Source organism: Mirounga leonina, unplaced genomic scaffold (assembly GCF_011800145.1).
Source record: "Mirounga leonina isolate KUSES-001 unplaced genomic scaffold, KU_Mleo_1.0 Mir_114, whole genome shotgun sequence".
NCBI lineage: Eukaryota > Metazoa > Chordata > Mammalia > Carnivora > Phocidae > Mirounga > Mirounga leonina.
In genome coordinates, this window is record NW_023270265.1 from 15225892 (window position 1) to 15247873 (window position 21982).

General features: G+C 41.3%; 1 protein-coding gene across 5 annotated transcripts; it reads right to left on the reverse strand.

Moving 5' to 3' along the window:
• Positions 1–537: 537 nt before the first annotated feature.
• Positions 538–21306, reverse strand: NCOA4 (nuclear receptor coactivator 4). 5 transcript variants are annotated; one of them, XM_035023925.1, is made up of 11 exons: positions 21181–21306; positions 14306–14333; positions 8824–8978; positions 7432–7572; positions 7160–7248; positions 6612–6720; positions 5975–6064; positions 5314–5460; positions 3014–4030; positions 2478–2618; positions 538–2116 (listed from the first exon to the last, which is right to left on the reverse strand). In XM_035023925.1, exons 2-11 carry the CDS (start codon positions 14313–14315, stop codon positions 2111–2113), a joined length of 1905 nt encoding a protein of 634 aa, XP_034879816.1. In that variant the 5' UTR covers positions 14316–14333; positions 21181–21306; the 3' UTR covers positions 538–2110. The 5 variants fall into 5 exon arrangements, with proteins under 5 accessions (XP_034879816.1, XP_034879829.1, XP_034879824.1 ...); XM_035023938.1 differs by having other exon boundaries at positions 5314–5457; positions 21181–21262; XM_035023933.1 differs by lacking the exon at positions 21181–21306 and adding an exon at positions 14900–14914.
• Positions 21307–21982: the final 676 nt, after the last annotated feature.

The following is a 21982-nucleotide window of genomic DNA, read 5'->3' on the forward strand; positions in this document are numbered from 1 at the left end:
CTTATGGAGGATAATTAGAAACTAATTAGAGGAAAGAAATGAGCTACAAGGGTTTAAGGAAGTCTTGGGAAAGCTAAAGAAGGTAAGGGCAAGTTATTTAACTTCTGAGCTTGTTTTCTCACCTATGAAATGAAGTTAAGTTGCGCTGTACGTTACACATACACGTAATAAATACTAAACAACGGGTGGTTATTATGAAGGGAAAGAGGAAAATAGGGCTTTGGCATGCACCTAGTAAGGAATCTGACAGGAAAGCACTGAACCTTAGCTGAAGGCCTCTGTTTTTTTAAAAAAAAAATGAGTTTAATATAGTTCATAGAGAGGTTAAAAATTAAAAGAGCAGATCTGAAGTCTGCAGGCAGACTCAAAATGAAGTTAGTATACTCTTTACTAATTTAAGATTCATAAAATATACTGATATTTAAGTGAATATAAAAACAATTTATGTTCAAGTTGTTTCTCAGCTGTACTTCTACCCAAAGATTAACGTGGTAGAACATTTTGTGACAAGGTAGTTTTACAAATACACACAACAACTATGGCTGTTAATGCTTTTAATGGAGTGGGTACAAAATGCATCAATGCAGAAGAATGTTTTACATACTCATTAGCATGGTGGTGAGTGTAAAGTTAGGAATACATCCTTAAACCTCAAAAACTACAAAGTTTTCCTGCAACCTAAGATAATGAAAAGGCTCCTTAAGTTTTTACCTGCCACCTTTATTAAAGTTCTAAGTGGTATTGGGGCGGCGGCGGGGAGCCAAAAAAATAAGAGGCTCTTTTCAGCTGTGGTCAAGAAGTCTAATGAAACTGTATGGCAAGGACTGCGGGACTGTGAAGTTTGCACAAAAGGGTTTTTAGATGACCATATCACAAACTTGAAAAGTATGAACAATAACATATAGGCAAGCTGAGTGGCTTAATAGTTTAAAAGCCTAGAAAGCAGCTACGGTATCTTACGTTAGAGAATTTAAAAACATTATAAATCGCATTTCCTACAGAGAAACCTTTTAAAGCATGGACGTGACTTTTAAGGATACGGAGAAAACATCAAGTTTTCATAAAGCTTCAGTAAACACCCCAAGGCACAAGTGTTCAAAACGGCCTGTTCACTAAAATGTCACTGCACTCTACTTTCAGAGGTATAGGTATGCTATGCTTGCAGTGAGAGGACATTTAATATACCCTAGTTAAAAGCACCAGGTGTCAAGCTCAGCTTCCCTTTACACAGGATGCACCAATAACCCTTAAGATAGCAAAGAGTTCAAGTACTACGTTTCCAACACGTCTTGCCTTTTGCTCTTTGATTGATGAGTCAGCACTAGGGCTCTTTGACCTGTAGTTCAGAATATTTTGAAAGCAGCTAGGACTACCTTGAACATAGTCTTGAAGCAATATGGAGCTCCTCTAAAAGCTCACTAGATATTTTAATAACATTTAGAAAAGGGAAAAACAAAATTTGCAGTAGCTGAATCTCTTTCAAAAGAAGAAAAATGATGTAGAATCTGACATGCAGGTTCAAATGTAATTAATGTCCGAAATTGCCAAGATTGTTAATACACATTTTGGTAAGGAAAAAATATATATTGGCAAAGTTAACTATTTGTGTGAAATATACTATATATTAAACAGAAGAATCATTTCCACCACCAATGGAAGAAAACCCACAGCAAGGGAAGCATCTAAAGGAGGACAATCAAAAGGTTAGGGAAGCGTACTAGCTTTTGAATACATCACACCTTGATTATAGAACTATTTCATTTTTAAAACTACAGTGTTTTAATGTACTTCTAGTAATAATCCAATCTAAGGAGCTGTAGAGGCTTATGAAAAAGACCTATCCACCAAGATGCTGTGTTTCTAGTGTAGGGCTGAGTTAATACTTCTGTAAGAAGGAACTGAATCACCTCAGCATCAACAAACAGCCTTTTTCTTTTACATTGTAACTCATAATTTGATGACTTATTTCTCTTCACTAGCTCAAAATTAGGTAGGAAAAGGAACTAAGCTGACTGGAGAAACACTATGATTTGGCAAGCCGCACAGTCACTCGGCCCATGGAGGTGTGGTTATTTGCAGAAAAGTTGCTTGACTCGTGTGTTCCATTCCTTCACATCTATGAAGAAAAGCCCAAAGATTAGTGTCACTTCACTATAGGATAAAAGCAAATCTCTCCCCCCACCCCCTCAGAGCTCTGACTCATTTCTCAATAAGCTACTAAAATCCACACAGGCTCTGACAATTCCCCCGACATCTAAATCATCTTGAAAGGTCACTTTCAAGTATGTCCTAGTTATTTCATAAAGTAAGTTCAAGTGAAATACCTGAAACGGTTATGATGCCCCAGCCATGCTCACTTGCCTAGCACACACACCATTAACAGGAACACAGGTTGGTGGGCAAAGTGTGAATTCATACTGAAGACGAAACACAAACAGCTAAAATCTGATTTTGCTAGGCTAGTGGCCTGCACGCACCTGCAGAGGCGTTCGATACAACCACTTTTCTTTGTCAACTTGAAGCTGCATACAGGCAAAGAGGTCACAAACTGCTGGGAGGCCGTAACAGTCTTGGCGAAAGTTACGTTCCTCCTGTAGCGGTGAGTTCAGTAATACTTCCTGCAAGAAGACAACAAGGGTGGGTTGCTCCATGACAACTGGGAAGCAAGGGACCAACTTAACTCGTCTTCCCAATAGTCTAGTGTCCATAAGGAATATTGTTGGCCATTCTCTCTCATAAGCAAGAGCAAAGGTACAACAGTTCAATCTTTTCCATAAACAGCCAATAAAACACTCTGGGTTTTTTTGTTTTGTTTTTTTCTTTCCTACAGGATGGGGGCCGGGGGCCTGGAAAATGTACAGAAATTTCAGTCTGCATCCCAAATCTTCCATCAAAATTAATAGGCCAAGCAACATTTAACACATTTAAGGATCTGGCCCATTTGCAAGATCTGAGATTAAGAAAGTATAAATCTACTTAGTTCAAATGGTGTTACTTTGATGTCTGTGCTCACCTTGGCCTTCTTTCGAAGTAGCCACTTGTCCTCTCCTGAGGATAAGTGGCTGAGGTTTCCCATTTTCTTTCCTGGCAAGACCCAGTCAGCTGTGTTAAAGGGACACCAGGAAGTGGCCGCGGGGTTCATAAGCTTTTGCTTGCCAGCTCTGTCTTCAGTACTCGGCACTTCTTTGAGACAACCTTCTTTGTATGAGGGTGTGATGAGCCACTCTGACAAAGGACTGTTCCTTATGACTTGGAAGGAATCGGCAATTCTAGAAGGAGCCACTGCCTTTGACATCTTAGCTTGTTGCGTTGCCTCTTTTCTGGAAGGACAGAGCCACACACTCAGGGAATCTATACACTTCTCAGGCTCAGGATTTGGTTCCACAGGCATACCATTTTTGTCTTTTCCTTCTTTCTTCAGAAGCCATTTACACAGAGCTTCCTTCTCACAGTTCTCATCACACACACACTCTGCAAAGCTTGTACAGGGCTCGTTGGCTTTGCATACTTCCTCTACTTTATATGGGTCCTGAGGATTCTGGACAAGCCAATCCTCAGTCATCAGGCTGGGAGTGGACAAGGGTTTCTTGGCCTCTAAGTGGTCATTCAGGCACTTCAGATTGCCCAGGTTTTCAATCTCCACACCCTTGGGCTGGTTGCCCCGACAATTGGTACAGGAATCGGGCTTGACAAGCCAATCATTCACACTATAGGGCTCCTGGAACACCTGCAACAGGAGCTTCCACTTCTCACTGGTTTCACAGCTACCCTTCCCAGGCTTCTCCAGCTTCTGGGATTCCTGAGCAGTCACCAGCCAATCAGAAAGGTCCATCTCATCTTGATCAAGAAGGTCCAGGTCTCCAGCCTTTTCAATTTCAATAGCGTAAGAACTGATAGAAGAATGGCTGTTACACTTTTGGTAAGTTGGTTTTTCAGGAACCTCTTGTTGCTGACTCTTGTAGAGCCAGTTTTCTAAACCCTTTAGGTTGCCCCAGACATTACTGAAGAAATTGCAGGCTCTGGCAGAAGTCTACACAAGAAGTACACGGTATTAGTTCACCAGAACATTATGGCTGCTTTGGGGTTCAACGATAAGAGTTCTATCTCCACATTTATTACACTGCCCAGTGTTTCTAAATTGAAGTAGATAAGGCCAAGAGACAAAGGATTTCTCTACTGAGATACTAATATATACATTTCAGTAACAAAAAATTTAATTTTCTGCAGTTTAAAAAAACTAAAAAATACTAAAGAGAAAAGCAGGAGAAAGCATTTGTAGCATATCTGACAGAAAACAGGCTGTTAGTTCTATATAATAAACCTTTATGAATAAAGAAGACAAAAATGAACAAAGGATATGATTAGGCAACTCATCCAAGGCGGCTAATAAACATGAAAAATATTCAACCTCCATAAGCAAAGAAACTTCAAAACAAGAGTAAAAATTGTTACTCTGTATCAGATTTGGAGGAAAAAAAAAAGGAACTTATGATTGCCACTATTCGAGAAGTTTCAGGGAAGGAAGCACCCTCAATATTCTGAATATTCTTCTGAATATAAATTGGTAGCAACTTCCTGGAAAGCCAAACTGGCGATATGGATCAAAAGTCTTAAAGGGTAGGGGCGCCTGGGTGGCTCAGTTGGTTAAGCAGCTGCCTTCGGCTCAGGTCATGATCCCAGGGTCCCTGCTGAGGGGAGAGCCTCCTTCTCCCTCTCTCTCTGCCTGCCGCTCTGCCTACTCGTGCTCTGTCAAATAAATAAAATCTTAAAAAACAAGTCTTAAAGGGTATGCAGAATTATAATCTAGAAATGCAATTTCTAGGATTCTGCTGCTAAGGAATTAATCAAGAGATGTGCACAAACTTAACTCCTGGCTATTGAGGGGAACTCTGTTTATACCCAGAAAAACTGGAGTTTAAGTTACAGCCAATCAAAATATTATGTACTATTAAGGATTTTATGGAAGAAATTAAATGAAGAGAAATATATTCATGCTCTACTAGTGAAAAAAATCTGCTAGTCAAAACAAGATTTATAGAATCATGTTTTTGAAGATACGTACACACAGAAAAATGGAAGTACGTAAACAAAAACGCTACAGTAGTTAGTTCTGCACGTTGGGGTTATGAGTTTGTATTTCCTTAAAGTCTGTTTTGTAAACTTTCTATCTATAGTGAAGAGGTGTCACTGTTACAATAAAGAGTTGCAAAAATATTTTCAGCCTAGAACTAAACACAGACATAAACTATGAGTTAAAAACGGAAGCCATCTACTACACCATCTACCTCAGAAACAATAACGGCAGCAACACACCTGACTATTCTCCAAGGTCGGCTTTGGGGTGAGCCAGTCCTGGAGGTTGGTGCTGGGGATGTAAGGAGCCTGACGACCACTGGCAGGTTTGCTTCCAAGGAGCCATTCGCTGAGAGAGACAGCTGTGGTGCTGGATGCTGACTTCTGCTAATCACATAATACTCTTATGCTTAACAAGGCAATGCCAAATGCCATGGAAAGTTCACCAGAAAAGCAGCAGACCCAACCTTTCTAATTCTGGCTTGCCACTGACCCTGCACAAGTCACATGACTTCTCTAAGCCTCCATATAAAACAAGAAGTCTAGCTCATGCCCAGGGTTGCTCTCAACTCAAAACATCTACCATTCTATGTTCACATTCCCTTAAGAATTACAAAGAGAATGTTCCCTAAGACAGAACTACCCCAATCAAAGAGCTAATGATAATGTCTTATGAACTAATTGGTAACAATGACTTTCTCTCACAACATCTATAAAACCTCTAAATTTCTATCTGACGTTCAGTCTCTCAAAGGGAGTGTTTAATTGCATAAATTAACTCATTTCCACTGGTGCAATATTGCAAATAAATGGTAGGAAAAAAAAAAGTGGTTTAGTCAAAAGCCAAAAGACAGACAGCCAAGTAATAACTTAGTTACCAGAAACAAAAATGAAATTTTACCTGTTCTGGCAATGGGATATAACCTCTTTTCTCCAGGAAAGGCCCAATATTTGATGAATTAGCATGAGCAATCAGGTGCTCAGGAATTTGCTATAAGATGAAAGCAAATTAATCATGTTTATTAATGTTATGCTTTCATTCCAAAAAAGTGAAACTGTAATTCCTAAATTTCAAAAGTAGTAATCAAAGCATTATCATTTCACTAGAATAAATATTCTTTACACTAAATTCAATGACCTACACAAGTAGTTATGAAATGTGAGAATTCTCTACTACATAACTAATCATCATACAAGAGAATTCGTCACCAGAATTGGTAGTATTACTGCTTTTAACAAGACCCAAATAAGACCATGTTTGGTTTTTTGTATTAAAGACCTTTCAAACCATAGATTTTATAAGAAATATGTCAAGTTATTTAAAAGGATACAAGATCAATTCTGGAAATTGTGAATCAGTACCACATTCCAAGAGCTACCAGCCTAATGCTCTTTCAACTTAATCAGAACATGACACTTCTGAAGTTTCCCAAATGCTCAAGAAAGCCATTATTCATAGTAAAAATTTTTAAGACCATCTGTTGAGTCCACAGATCTGAGAAGTGCTCTATGAATTATCTGAGATCAACACTACTCACGATGGTCTTGAGGGATCCAAACGTGGTGATGGCCTGGCGCAGAGCAGTTGTGTCTGCTTCAAAGAGCAGGACGGTTGAATCTTCGGGTTTGAGGGTCAAATTGCCCAGTCTGGAAAAAAAAAATAAAATCTATTTTTAAGGAATAACGGTATTAATCTAAAACAAAGCCAAATTGTGAATAATTTGAAATGACTACTTTTCTAAGAAACTCATCAAAGGCAGATGACTTCACTATGTACCACCAGCTATAACATTAAGTATATAAAGTAGGATGATCTTATCACAGGAAAAGAGAAGTCAGGTTAAATCCAAGACATACAATGAGTTACAAGTGGGTGGCTCAGTTGGTTAAGCGTCTGCCTCGGGCTCAGGTCATGATCCGGGGCTCCTGGAATCGAGCCCCATGTCAGGCTTCCTGCTTCTCCCTCTGACCCTCCCCCCCTCTCATGCTCTCTCTCTCTCAGATAAATAAACAAAATTTTTTAAAAAATAAATAAATACAACGAATCAAAGAGCCAAAAGTCAAAACAAGTAAAAAATATCTTTACCTCTCCAGGCACACAGAGACTTGATTGGCTAGATCTTTGTTTTGGGTGCACTCCAGTTGATGAATAAGACAATTGAACTGGCCCAGTAACTGTAAGAAAAATGAAACCATCTAGCCACAGTGATACTAAAAGCACCAAATATATCCAAGGTAACAAACAGCACTTGAGATTAAACTTATACCCGATCTGTATTAATGCTACATTATAGGAAAGACATTCTGTGGAACCCAGAAACCACACTCAAACCAATGACAGCCTTGCAGCCACCTTACCCAGTAGAGCTGTTGGGTCTGCTGCTGAAGTGTCTCCTCTTTAAGCTGATAGATGAGATCTACCTGCTCATACAGCCACACCTCACGGCTTCGAAGACATTCCAGGTGACGGCTTATGCAGCTGTGAATCTGGGCTTTGACCTAGGAAACACATACCTGTTAGCTTCACTACTGTTGTAATTATAAGCCCAAAGAATGGTATTTCCCACAGAATGGTGAGTTTCTTAAACTTTCAGAGGTCACAAATCCTTTCAGTTATCCAATCATATCTATGGAGCATCTCCCCAGAAAAATACATAATCATATACTCAAAATTTTGCCTGTAATTTCGGGGTTTAGGGTCCCCAAAGCACACCCATGGAAGCACCAAAGCCCCCATGGACGCAGTTTAAGAATTCCAGCCATAAAAGCATTCATAAGCTCTAAAATCCTCCTTCAATACCACCTCCCTCCAAAGAGGAGCAGGTTTATTTGGGTGGCCTAAAGTAATCAAGAAAAAATAAAAGAATGTATCATGTAATACTAATCCCTCTCTGTTTTCCATATAATTTGAAAACCTATAGTCTTACAAATGTGTCATTGGAGTAAGACAGGAATATTAATAGCTAGCCCTTATCTCTTGTCTCACTCTATGAATGAGCAATCCATTTACAGGAGGCCAATTCAGTAAAGAGATGTGCCACTGCATGTGGACAGACAGAAGACCATGAGGACGAACAGTGTAAGTAAACCTATAAACTAAATGTTTCTGAAAGCAAATAGCGAGTCAAAAAAGAATACAAAAATCCTAAGGAGAAAAATCAAAACAGCTATGAATTATCCATGAGAATTCACAAAAGAACTATTTTAAAACAAATTTTTTCTGCATAATAAGGTTGTATTTCAAAGTCATGTAATACTTGGGTCTTCCCACTCACCAACAGAATAGTATTAGGTCAATGGAACAAAGAGATTTCATTCTGGCTTGATCTAACAAAGTTATTTACAGAACCATGCCACCAACAAAACCATGCCACCACCAAGTTAAAAAATGATAGGGGACATGATGATGTGCCACTCTTCATGCATCAAGGACACAGCTGAGAAGTATAGTACTCATTAACTTTGCTACTTTTTATTGATGGCAGTCCTTGGGATAGGGACCACACACAGCAGCCATTAAAAAAACGCATGCTGAACTGAACTCTTTAAGGTAGTACAAGGTTTTCCAGACTCTTCTAACACCCGCTTAACTGTGCTTGGGGAAAAAAAGGAACCAAGATTTCAGAAATAACCATGCAAGGCATCGGGTGAAACTTTTTGGTTGGCACAGAGAAGCCAAGCCCTTGGCCATGCTCTAAACAGCCCTGTGCTAAGGGTCCAGACAAGGGAAGAAAAAAGCGCACATCACACCTCTTGCAAGTTATCTTTAATTTGCTGTTCAGCTCGGAGAACTCCACCAATAGCCAGCTCCAAGTCCCTCCGTGCATCACAACACCTCAAAAGGGGTTCTCTGGTACTGGCACAGCCACTCTGGTCCTGTGAGGTACTCATTCTGCTCACTGTTCCTTCGGGGGAAGAAAAATAAGTAACAATCTAAGTTGGACTGTAATTACAACCAAAAACTACCCTTCAGTCATCCCCCAAATGATCATTCCAACCAGCTCCCAATTACTAACTTACTTAGATTACTTCCAACACAGGACCCAGCACACAGTATACCCTTAATATTTATACTGCCTCTTCTTCCCTGCCCACCACTACTGCATTCCTACCATATAACTCTATGCATCCACTTTAGTGACACTTTACATGGGAACAGATTATTCCTAAAAAACAAAACAAAAAACACTAATTTTCCTGAACTGATAGGGCATATAGCCTCCAAAAAGTTAAAAGAACATTACAGTGTAAGTTTCTATTTATAACACACAGGAAGTCACAGGGGGCATATGTTCTTGTTTTACCGATTTAGAGGTGAAGACTAAAAGGTCTAGAAGGATCCATAATTACTTTGAAAAGTAACTACAAACCACTAACTTGGTAAACAGAATTTAGAACACTGTTTAGATCTGGCATATACCTAAATTGATTGGGAAAATGGACATTTTAAATTTTCTCTTTTAGGTGGGGCTTTTTTTTTTTAATTTAGGATGGTTTTTTCTAGCTAGGAAGCTCTCAAGAATGTAAATCTAACAAAGTAATTTCATAGGATTCTGATATAAGGGAGGTGCTTACAGACATTGGTGTGGGAAACTACAGAGACTTTCCTAATAATCTTAGGTTTACAAGAGATAAAAAATAGAAGTGGAAAGAACAGCACACAAGCAATGACAGAATGACAGAACTGAGACAGAAGAGTGTTGGAAAAACACACAAAGCTTAACAAAAACCACTGGAAGAAGTCTGGTGTCTATCTTGGGTAGATCTAGAATCAGAGATGGTTTCTGAACACTTAGAAACAGTAATCAGTGTAACCCAGCAGATGTTCACCAAGCCCTATGACATCAAAGTTATTTCCTTCTTGGACAGTTTTACTAAACCGGCCACTCAATGTAATTGCAGCCACACTCAGGGCGCCTGGGTGGCTCAGCCGTTAAGCGCCTGCCTTCGACTCAGGTCATGATCCCGGGGTCCTGGGATCGAGCCCCGCATCGGGCTCCCTGCTCGGCGGGAAGCCTGCTTCTCCCTCTCCCGCTCCCCCTGCTGTGTTCCCTCTCTCGCTGTGTCTCTCTCTGTCAAATAAATAAAATCCTTAAAAAAAAAAAATTGCAGCCACACTCTATCTGGATGCTCAACAGTATGACCTGTGACAAGGTGATATCCTATCTTTGGGGACAATGTGAATATGAGCTAAAGAGAGGTACAACTAAATGGAATCCTAAGATTATTTTTTTACAAACAACTCAAAGGGATAAGAGTGAAGCCAGTCTATAAAGTTTGTAGAGGTATGTTTTCCCTAATTACTCACCTGTTTTCCCTAATTACGTGGATAAAAACAGAAAGCAGACATTACAGTTGCAGTTAACAAAGGACTTTGATAAAAACAGATTCCACAACAATCTCTACATAGCTGTTAAATCTTATAAAACAAAATGTAAATTTTTTTTTAAAGACTTTATTTATTTATTTGACAGAGAGAGACACAGCGAGAGAGAGAACACAAGCAGGGGGAGTGGGAGAGGGAGAAGCAGGCTTCCCGCTGAACAGAGCGGGAGCCCGATGCGGGGCTCGATCCCAGGACCCTGGGATCATGACCCAAGCCGAAGGCAGACGCTTAACAACTGAGCCACCCAGGAGCCCCAACAAAATGTAAATTTCTAAAACTTGAATGGGGGAGGACAAAGTGGAAGAGAATAAAATGTTTTTACAAGGATGAAGATTTTTAATTGAAAGTAACCTCTATATGAGTTAGCACTGTGCTGGGTCTGAAAGAAAAATATCACCACTTGCATTTACCAACAGTATACTGTTTGTCACAGGACTAATCTGTTCCATGTTTATTAAACTAAATTTGAAATTTCTTTCTGAAAAACACTTTAGAACAGGCATTTAGAAAAGGGAAAGGGACCTTCAAACCATGAAAAATTTCTCCAGGAAGGGAAGCTGTTTAGCCTAGATAAGTCTCCGGGAGGACTTGATTACGACACTCAAATGCTTGGTGACCTGTCGAAAAGACTTAGATTTGTTCAGAATCACCCAAAGGGAGTAGAGGAGGATTAACAGGAGACATCTGAGGCAATATATTAAAGAACTTCCTCTCAGTTCTGAAGGCAACAACCTTCTCAAATAAGCCAGCTTTTGGCTCAACAGAAGCCTTCCCAGTGTAGAGTCCCCCAAATGGCTGACTCCTCATCTGAAAGGAAGCAAACTTTGGCCTAGACTGCATCTTCAAGCCTAGGTTTAGGACCAGATAGCTAGCTACAAGCTGGAAAGGGACAAAAGTGGTGTGATCCCCACCCTCAGAAATAAAACGATGGGAGGAAGAAGCGTAATAGGCTTTCTTTTGACCATCTCAGGAAAAGATCCATAGTGAGAAACTAGTGACCTCTAAGAAACTGAAAGATTCAAGAAACTTTGTAATTTCCCTGTTATTTTGTTACACCTCAGTCTGTTTTGCCATAATGACCTCTAAAAAGGAAGGGCCTCCTTAACTAAATTTGACGGGAATTTTTGTGGAAATTTTTTCCAACCCTCAAAAGACCAGCTGTAGGGGCACCTGTGTGGCTCAGATGGTTAAGCGTCTGCCTTCGGCTCAGGTCATGATCCCAGGATCCTGGGATCGAGTCCCGCATCGGGCTCCCTGCTAGGCAGGGAGCCTGCTTCTCCCTCTGCCTCTGCCTCTGCCTCTCTCTCTCTCTGACTCTCATGAATAAATAAATAAAAAACATTTAAAAAAAAAAAAAAAAGACCAGCTGTAACTATTTTGCTAACTTCTTTTTCACACTGTAAACTGCCCTGTTTTAAGCATAAGCATTAGTGTACACCTGGTGCACACTGTAGGGACTTTGAAAAATACCTGTGCCACACAAGTGAACTGCTGGCTCATCCTTGGAGAGCTGGAGTATCACCTCATTACCACAAAGTGCTTCACTTTGCACTTAAAAGTTTTATGCAAGGCATGTTTAGCTGTCTTTCCAATTATTAACCAACTGTCACCTGTGCCAAATTTCCCATTCTTAGGTCTTCACCATTTGTGTGGAATGCCATAATGCCTGGGACAGTGTAAAATGTAATCAATAAAATTAAATTAAAATGTACTTCACAATGCCAAAACCCCACAGCTCAAGATCATATGGGTGGCAAATTCAAATGCATGTTAAGTGCTGACTATTATTACTAGATCCCTAAAGTAGGTCTTCTAAATTCAATCACAAGTACTATACAAACTGTCTAACAAGAACAAAATATGGCAAGGGCGCCTGGGTGGCTCAGATGGTTAAGCGTCTGCCTTCGGCTCAGGTCATGATCCCAGGGTCCTGAGATCGAGTCCCACATCGGGCTCCCTGCTCCTTGGGAGCCTGCTTCTCCCTCTGCCTCTCTCTCTCTCTCTCTCATGAATAAATAAATAAAATCTTTAAAAAAAAAAAAAAAGAACAAAATATGGCAAAAGTACACAAATTGGGTTTTCTCCTTATCAGCTACGGACAGAAGGCAGGATGAGATTTAAATTACAAAATTGATTTTCCCCACATATTTATCACGTTTTTAAAAAATGAGTGTTGGGCGCCTGGGTGGCTCAGTTGGTTAAGCGACTGCCTTCGGCTCAGGTCATGATCCTGGAGTCCCGGGATCGAGTCCCACATCGGGCTCCCTGCTCGGCAGAGAGTCTGCTTCTCCCTCTGACCCTCCTCCCTCACATGCTCTCTGTCTCTCATTCTCTCTCTCGCAAATAAATAAAATCTTAAAAAAAAAAAGAAAAATGAGTGTTATCCTTCAAAGCAGTCACCTTGTTAATAAGGGTCTTTAGAGCTCATTTGTCACTGCCCCACCACCTTCAAAAGAAGACTGTCTTAAATGTGTATTTTTTGAGACAAAGTCAAAAGTTTAAGTGCTTCTAAAACTTCCCTGCCTCTAGGATTCCTGTTCTAGGTTTGGGGGTAGAGGGAAGGAGGAGGGAGACACACATGCACCCCTCAAATAAATAAAGCTCCAGGAAAACCTAGAGTTTCCCCAAAGAGTTCTATAAACTATATATGCCATTTTTGCACAGTGGTTTGCACAAATCTAATTATGAAATCCAAAGATCATGAAACCAGAATTGAGCAACTAACCACAAATGAAGCTAAATCGTTACCATGTGGTTTAAGCATAAAATTTCCAAAAGGCTATAACCCTCTTGTGACCACACAAACCACAATTTAAAGTTGAAAAACTCTTAACCATCTCTTTAGTAGGCTGTTCTCATTTTATACATGAAGCCACTAAGGCCCAGACAGTTTAAAAGACCCATCTAAAGGCCACAGCCATAACAGGTCTGAGTTTAGAACTAAGGTTCCTAAGGTCTAGTCCTGGATGCTCTCTAACAAGCTTGTTCTTCCTTTAGTGTATTAACACCCACAAATTACTTTTATTTGCCAATACTAGAGTTTGAAATTAACATTCAAAAAAAAAAAAAAGAATGAACATTCCAATGGAATACTACTGGAATAACTTCCATTAAGATTCTGTCCATTTTCGGGGCACCTGGGTGGCTCAGCTGGTTAAGCAACTGCCTTCAGCTCAGGTCGTGATCCTGGAGTCCCAGGATCGAGTCCCACATCAGGCTCCCTGCTCAGCAGGGAGTCTGCTTCTCTCTCTGATCCTCCTCCCTCTCATGTTCTCTGTCTCTCATTCTTTCTCTCTCAAATAAATAAAATCTTTAAAAAAAAAAATTCTGTCCATTTTCATAGTCCTCAATAAATTATGACAATTTTTTAGAACTTTCTTCCTTGGATAATGCTAACAAAATAAATAGTACCTGTGCATGTCATGATAGTTTGGGAATAATCAAAACACTGCCAAGTACCAGTGCCAAGTATAAAGGCCACAGCAAGAGCCCTGGATTCTGATCCCACATCTGTATCACAATCACTCGAAATCCCATTTGTCTGTCTGAAGGCTTAGACCAGGTCATCTCTAACTGCACCTTCCAGCTCTCACTGTCACCCTTCCCACCTGCCCTTCCTCTCCAAAAAAAAAAAAAAGTCCACTTTTTAGTTATTTTCCTGGCATCCAAATCATTGCTAGAAGCCTACGCCCTAAAAAACAATCCACAGCATACATCTATGTTCTATGGATTACTAAGTTTGTAATACTGCCAATTTGGTTATCTTTGATGGGACAATATATATTAGACTGTACAAATTTTCAGGAAAAAATTATTAATTATAAAGTAATTAATATTCCACATTACCTTGAGACATTTCTTCTCCACACGTTCTCTATTGTTAAAAAAAATAAAAGGTTTTTTTATTTCACAGTTCATTAACTCAAAGGCTATATATGTCTTAACCCTAGCCCCAGTCCACTTTTATCAACACGAGTATTTTTGAAATTCAGGATCTGATTCTCCGCAATTTTTTTTTACACCTCGCAAATAAAGGTTAATACCTGAAGAGACTTAAACAAATAAGAAAATAATGAAATCACAATAGCATATTTTAAGATTTACACTTCAGAGTTTATTGCGCTGGGATCTACCTTTATACTTGTAACTACGAGCAATCAACCCCAGCACATCAACTTTCCGAAGCAGTAATTGCAAACCGACCACAAAATTCCCCACCTAATGCCAAGTAAGACTTTTCTAGTTAAAAGCAACAATGATTCATGGAACTTTCCAGGTTCCCCAACTCTTTCTAAGAGCACAGTAGCCCTACGAAGCCGCAGTCGCAGGGTCACCGCTCAGCACGCATGCGCACAGCGGCGGCCACAGAGCCCCTTCCCCACCCCAACGTGGCAAGCAATTCTGAGCGCTCCCACTGCGTTCCTGGCCTGCCCGACGAACCTCGCAGGCTGGGTCTCCGCCGCGAGAACAACCCGGCGAGCCCGAGGACGCTCTATCCCCGACTCGAGTGCCGAAGGTCCCCGAGACCAAAAGCCCCGCCCCGCCCCGCCCCGCCCCGCCCGCGGGGGGCAGCAGCCCCCGGGCTGGGAGCGCGCACGTCGGCGCCAGAGACGAGCCGGGAGGCTCCGCCCACTCGGGCACTTCCCCCCTCCCCCGTCAACCCCACTGCCCCCTTCGCCCCCGGAGCTCCTAAGGGCTCCTCTCCAGCCTCCCCTCGGCCCCGCTGCTTCAGCTCTTAGCCTGTGTCCACCCCGCTCCGCGGCCCAAATCGTCAAGACGTCTATGACTTAAGGGTTTTGCTGCTAATCACTACAGAGAAATAACAACCGTGGGTCTTCTGAAGACTTACCGAGTTATTTTTGGAATGTCCCTGCCCAGTAGTTTATGCCTCCTGAGATCACCACTGTCAGCCCAGCTGGGGTTCAGCCCTCGCCTATTGTTCCAGATGTCCATTATTACTGTCGCCAACTCAATGAGAATTACATGAATTATATGTAAAATGTTTAGGACAGTACCTGGCATACAGTATTCCTGTCTGATTATCATGCTCATGGTACGTCTAGTTTGGTGCCCTTTTCTCCAAAAACAACCCTTATAGCCTGCATATCCAATCAGGCCAGAAGACAAAATCTAGACAGCACTAGTCATTTCCTTTCAATAAATTTTATTAATGTAAAATATTTGCTCTTGTCTATGCATATGCCAACTATTTTTGTAAATAGGAAGAGTAAAGCAAAACCACATGACAAAAAGCAAAGGAAACACTAAAGGCCATCACCTTCAATTAAGCAACCCTCAGATTTCAGATGAACAGTTTGTGGAGGCGCCTGTTTTATCTATGATGCGCAAAGTTTCTGGGATCCCATTTCAGACATTCATTACCAAAAATAAGGAGAAAACAATGTCTTCTTCATTGGATAACACATTTGGTAAAGATAAAAAAAAGAAACATACTTCTAAATGATGAAAGTTTAAATTTTTTGGCCCTTTGTACTTTAAGTCAGATGGCTAGAAAGGAGGAATTCTCAGTCTATCAAAATATGACTGATGTCAAAAACTTTCATCTTTTAGGTGCCTCTATAAAATACTCACAATGTAAATACAGTAGAAACTGTGTTGACTATCACCTACATAACCAATAATCTCTACACCCTCTCTAAAAGATCCTGACCAATGCCTCCACACACTAAATGCTCCAGCTCTCCCTCACTTGAATTCCTGAGTTACAGTTACTGAGAGTCAGTGTTTGTTCTGTCAGTTTATGCCAGCTTTAGTTGTTACTACAATGTGATTTATTCAATATTACATAAACATAAAAAGACTGTGGAGAAAAAAATCATAAAAATCTAGAAGAATTCCAGGGGCGCCTGGGTGGCTCAGTTAGTTAAGCATCTGCCTTCGGCTCAGGTCATAATCCCAGGGTCCTGGGATGGAGCCTGGGTCGGGCTCCCTGCTCAGCGGGGAGTCTGCTTCTCCCTCTGCTCCTCCACCCAGCTCATGTGCTTGCTTGTTCTCTCTCTGTCTCTCTCAAGTGAAAAATAAAAAATCTTAATAAAAAAGAAATCTAGAAGAATTCTGCATTCAAACCACTTTGCAGGCTCCCCTTGACTCCCTTAAACTTCATTATTTGCCCATTATTTGCCATCTTTATAAAATGTTTACATTGTAAAGGGGATTTTACCTCTCTTCTGCTTCAAGATTTCTATGCTGTCTCAGAACAAGAGAACCATCCACTCCTAGTAGATCATCTCATCTCTCTCATCTAGAGAGAACATAAACTGTAACTATCCCATGACTCCCCACTTGCCTACAAGATAAAGTGCAAATTTCTTACAAAGGAAATAAAGTTCTCTACTTTCTTGCTCCAACATGATTCTCCTGCCATCTCCTCAAGGCAGCCCCACACTGTGACCTGCTACACAGCTATTCTATGCACAGTCCAGGCTGGTTCACCTTGTCCAGCTTGGCTCTCCCAGTGCTCTCCGCCAGCAATACCAGTTCCCTTCTCCCCACCTGTCCACTTCTCTAACTATGCTCAAGTCCCACCACTATGAAGCCTTTCCTGACCAAGCACCCCACTCAACAGTTTTGGCCAACAGAATTAGCTGCTCCTTCCTCTGGAGCCACTCTAATCTGTACAGGTTTCCAGCATGACACCTATAACATGTTACTCTAATTACATGTTACATGGTTGCCTCCTTAGCTTGAGACTCCCAAAAGAAGGTATCATGTTTTATTTGGCTTTGTACACCCTAATGCTGAACAGACAGCCTGATAAGGGTGTCTTGGCATTACCAACCTCCTTCACTCTACATGCTCTATTGCATTGACATAAGGAGCATGGTGTCCCTGAAGTTGTGCAATGCTGTGACCCTAAACTCAACAGAGACTTAACATATGTTTGATAAATGGATAGATGAATAAATGATAAACAAATGTTCAAGTTCAGACTAGCCACAGTAAGTATAGTATAGTTCTTTAAACATAGATAATCAACTTGATGTCACACTAAGACCTGCATTAATTCAGGAAGGTTTTTCAGAGGTGGAAATGTTTCCAGTGTAACACTACTTTTAGTTTTCTTTCAAACAAGACAAAACTAGCAAGGGTATTGCCACTGAAACCATAATCCCAGAAGAGGTACTAAAATAAAGCGTTTTTCCTGAGGCCAGACCCATCAAAGCTCAGCTATAGAGACTCACAAACATCAGGAAGTCTGTGAGTTAAAGGGGAAATATTAACTGTATTTACAGCCAACTCAGGATTTTCTTTTCCCCCTCAGATTTTTGCAGTACCACAGAAATTCTAGCTGACATCACAGAAGTTTGGTAGGCTTTCAGAAGTGGGGCCCTGCCCTATTTTTAACTTGAAACTTCTGGCCATAATACAGTCAAGGATAGGAAAATATGTTACTTATCTACCATCACAGTAGTAATACCATTTTATCCCTGATTTTATGATACATACCTTGTGGTTTTTCCCACAAGAAGTGAACAAGTGATATAATATTTTCTTCTTTCAAGCCTGGGGGACTAGCAATAATGTCAAAATTAAACTCAAAATATACCTAAGATTATGTTCTTATGAAATCAGTAAGTGTCCAAGTATTAAAAGACTTAATTTCTTATCTATGACCAAACTGACAATCAAAAACCTTTTAACAGGGCGCCTGGGTGGCTCAGATGGTTAAGCGTCTGCCTTCGGCTCAGGTCACGATCCCAGGGTCCTGGGATCGAGTCCCTCATCGGGCTCCCTGCTAGGTGGGGAGCCTGCTTCTCCCTCTGCCGCTGCCTCTCTCTATCTCTCTCTCTGACTCTCATGAATAAATAAATAAAACAAACACACACACAAAAAATTTAACAACAACAACAAAAAAAGCAAAGTGGCATAACGCAAGCCTTAAAAAAGCAGGGGAAAAAAGAAAAAAAAAAGCAGGGGATACCTGTAGCTATTTTTATTACTTTTGGTCAGAGAATGGGCTATGATAATAAAGGAAGACATTTTACTAAGTAGCTCATCAATTTAATAAGTCACCATTATATCTCTCCAGTATTCCTGCAGAAACCTCATGACTGCTTCCTACTCCTCCCTCCTCACCAGCTCTTCTCTTTGCTTGCTCAGTCCAGCCACAATTGCCTCCTTGCTGCTCCTCCAGCATACCAAGGATGCTTCCACTTCAGGGTCCTTGCACTTTCCTCCAGATATCCTTATGCTCACTCTTTCACTTCCTTAGGGTGTCTGACCACTTCCTTTGGCTGTCTTCTCAGTGAAGCCATTCCTCACTATCCTATACAAAATAAATCTTCCTTCCACACACTCCCCCTTAATATATATTCTATTTCTCCACAGTACTCACCACAATCTGACATGGAGAAATCATTTATTTTCTGACCCCACTTCAGAAAACACACTAGAAGGTAAGTTCCACACAGGAAGGAACTTTGTCTTTTTGTTCACTGTTATATAGTGGTGTTCAATAAATATTTGTTGAATGAATTCAGTAAGTATTTAATACATCTATGTGCCAAGGGTTTCTTTTTTTAAAACATTATTTCATTTAGTCCTCACAAACATTTAAAGTACATAATATCACCATAATTTTTTAAAAATAAAGAACCAAAGGCTTGACGAAGTTAAATATATATCACCTATAATCACAAGCTTCCAAGTAGAAGAACCAAGATTTAATCCCAGGTCTGAGTCTGAAGTCCTTAGCCACACAATGTATGTTAAAGGGATCACTTCAGTACTGAGATTTTATGTATTCATTCAACATTTATTGAGTGCCTACACTGAAATACACTTATGACAGTCCCTGAGGGCACAATGGTGAACTTGTTACCTAGAGGAGAATTTGTGCCATTGATTCACCAAAAATTCAGCAGAAAATACTAATTCTTTGAAATGACATTGAGAGTTAAAAATCCACCAGCAGCAACGATGACTGGTTCTGAATGTTTTCCAGTATGCTAACCCTTACTCTAGGAGGGAAATTATTATAACACTAGCCCAGGGGCGCCTGGGTGGCTCAGTCGTTAAGCGTCTGCCTTCGGCTCAGGTCATGATCCCAGGGTCCTGGGATCGAGCCCCACATCAGGCTCTCTGCGCAGCGGGAAGCCTGCTTCTCCCTCTCCCACTCCTCCTGCTTATGTTCCCTCTCTCGCTGTGTCTCTGTCAAATAAATAAATAAAATCTTCAAAAAAAAAAAAAAGAAAGAAAAACACTAGCCAAGAGGGGATAGGGATGTGTCAGAATATCCTGCACAGTTTTCTGAAGCCCTACACAGGTTCCTGAAATTCTGGCACAGCTAAGCTGATTTAATAAAATGGGGTGGCTAGGCGTGTCCTATGTAATTCTAAAATAGGTTATCTCCTCCCCCTGTAAGAACCACATTTTCCTTCCCCTACATAGCTCACTGTGCTTTTCCACTTTTGAAATACCTATTTGCCCAACAGTAATAATGTAATTGTAGAGGTTTATTTAGACACAAAATATCATAAAACCATAAAACTTTAGACCCCTAGGATTTACCCTAAGGACCCAAGGATCAAAGTCCCATAGAAGAGGAGGAAAGAAAATAAAATGTAAGGAATACTATTGGGCTAGAGCTTACATATATTATCTCACTTGTCTTAACAAACAGGCAAGCTAGCAAACACTCCAAAGAGCAAACCAAGTAACTTCCCTAAGCCACAAGGTACATGCACCACCCCCACCTTCACTGTAGCATTTGGGTAAGTCTTCCTCAAAAGGTCTGATAATCTTCAAAGTTCAGAAATGTCACGCTAGGACCCCAGTACAGAAATGAGCCATGATTACCTGTCTCATACTCACCCCAGGAAATAATTCAAGAGTCCTTACAACCACATTTCCAAATTACCAAATGGGTGATGGAAAACTAAATCTATTCGAAAGATAGTTATGCTATTATGAACCTTACCCTGATTAGAAAACATCAGAAAATGGAATTGTGAAAAAAGCTGTGTTTTCGATCTGACAGACTCTAGAGCTCTGACTGCTGTCATTCATGATCGCATCATCCCATGTTGTATCACAGGGCACCTAAGACTGTTTATATCACTGTTGCCCCGCCACAGGAATTTACTTTCACGAAAATAAGGGCTGTGCCCATTTTTTTTTTCATTGCTCTAGCCTCAACACCCTGAACACATAGGCAATGAATAAACGATTGCTGGTGGGATAAATCAAGGAATGAGCAAACCTTGCTCTTCTCATCTGTAAAAAAGGAGAGAATCAAGCCACCTCTCGGGACTGTGGGGAGTATTACACGAGACGGAAGGTAACGCTGTGTTGGCTTACAGAGGGCCGGAAAAATACCATCTTCCTCGCGTTTCCACCGAACAGTTTGGGAATGGATACGCTCTGCGCCCGTTCTGGAAAACGGGAGCCTCTTCGCCCCATGAGGCCCTGGCGAGAGCAAGCAAAACCTTGCAGCTGTCACTCCCGGGGCCGGGAGAAGGCGGGCAGGCAGAGGTAGTGGCCCCCAGGCAGGGAGTGTCGAGGGCTGGGGAGAGGACAGGCCCAGAGCGGCCCCAACGGTCAAGAAAAGGTGACCCCCGGGGCCGGACTGGTCGAGGGAAAGGCCGGACGGGAAGGGCAGGCCCAGGCCCGGCAAGCAAGCGGTCATGGCGCCCCGAACCAGCCCTCGACTTGAGGGCTGGGGGAGCTGCGCCAGCCCAGCGGGCCACCGCGGTTCTTACCAGCTCGAAGCGCCGCGCCCGGCGATCGGAGGGGAAGCTTCCTCGGAGACAGACCGGCCTGATCAGGTAAAGGGCCGAAAGGAAGAGTTCTCGCGAGAGCGCAGCCCTCCTCCCACGCCTCACGCCACGCGTCTGACACTCTCGCGAGACTTCCGCTCGGGTCAGTGCAAAGCCCTTGTCCTCCCTCTAGAGAGCACAGAGCGCAAGCGCACTTTTTCTGGCACACGCGGTCCGTGTCCTTTTCACCCTTCGTGAATAAATCCCACTAAGTGAAGCAAAGTTGTTGAAGGCACACTGTGTGCCAAAGATTACCCTAAGTGATTCTCTCACAACAAATGTCCTCACAAGACAGATTTTAGCTTTAATATACGCTTGCAAAAATAAATGTCAGAACACTCAAAAAAAGGACAAATCCTGTATGATTCCACTTATATAGGGTACCTACAGTAAGTCAGATTTATAGAGACAGGAAACACACTGGCGTTTGTCACAGGCTGGGGGAGAGGACTAATTGTATAACGAGTATTGACTTTCAGTTTGGGATGATGGAAAGTTCTGGAGATGGATGTAGGGATGGTCACACAACAATGTGAATGTAATTCCACTCAATTGTAAACTCTAAAAATGGTTAAAATGGTAGCTTTTACATCCTGTATATTTTGCTACAACTTTTTTTTTAATTTTTAGTAAATAAATGTCAGAGTCCAGATTCCAAGCCACATCATCTGACTCCAAAGCATATGTTCGTTTGCACCACATCATACCATTCTCCGCATCCCACCGCTCTGTACTTCTCAAAATT

Bases quoted from the DNA above. Each gene is read 5' to 3' on its own strand.
- NCOA4 (XM_035023925.1), bottom strand. The intron at 6,065-6,611 runs GTGAGTAGTGTT...TTCATCTTATAG, and splicing joins TTGGATCCCTCAAGACCATC to CAAATTCCTGAGCACCTGAT. The intron at 4,031-5,313 runs GTGTGTTGCTGC...CTTCTTGTGTAG, and splicing joins CGACCTTGGAGAATAGTCAG to ACTTCTGCCAGAGCCTGCAA.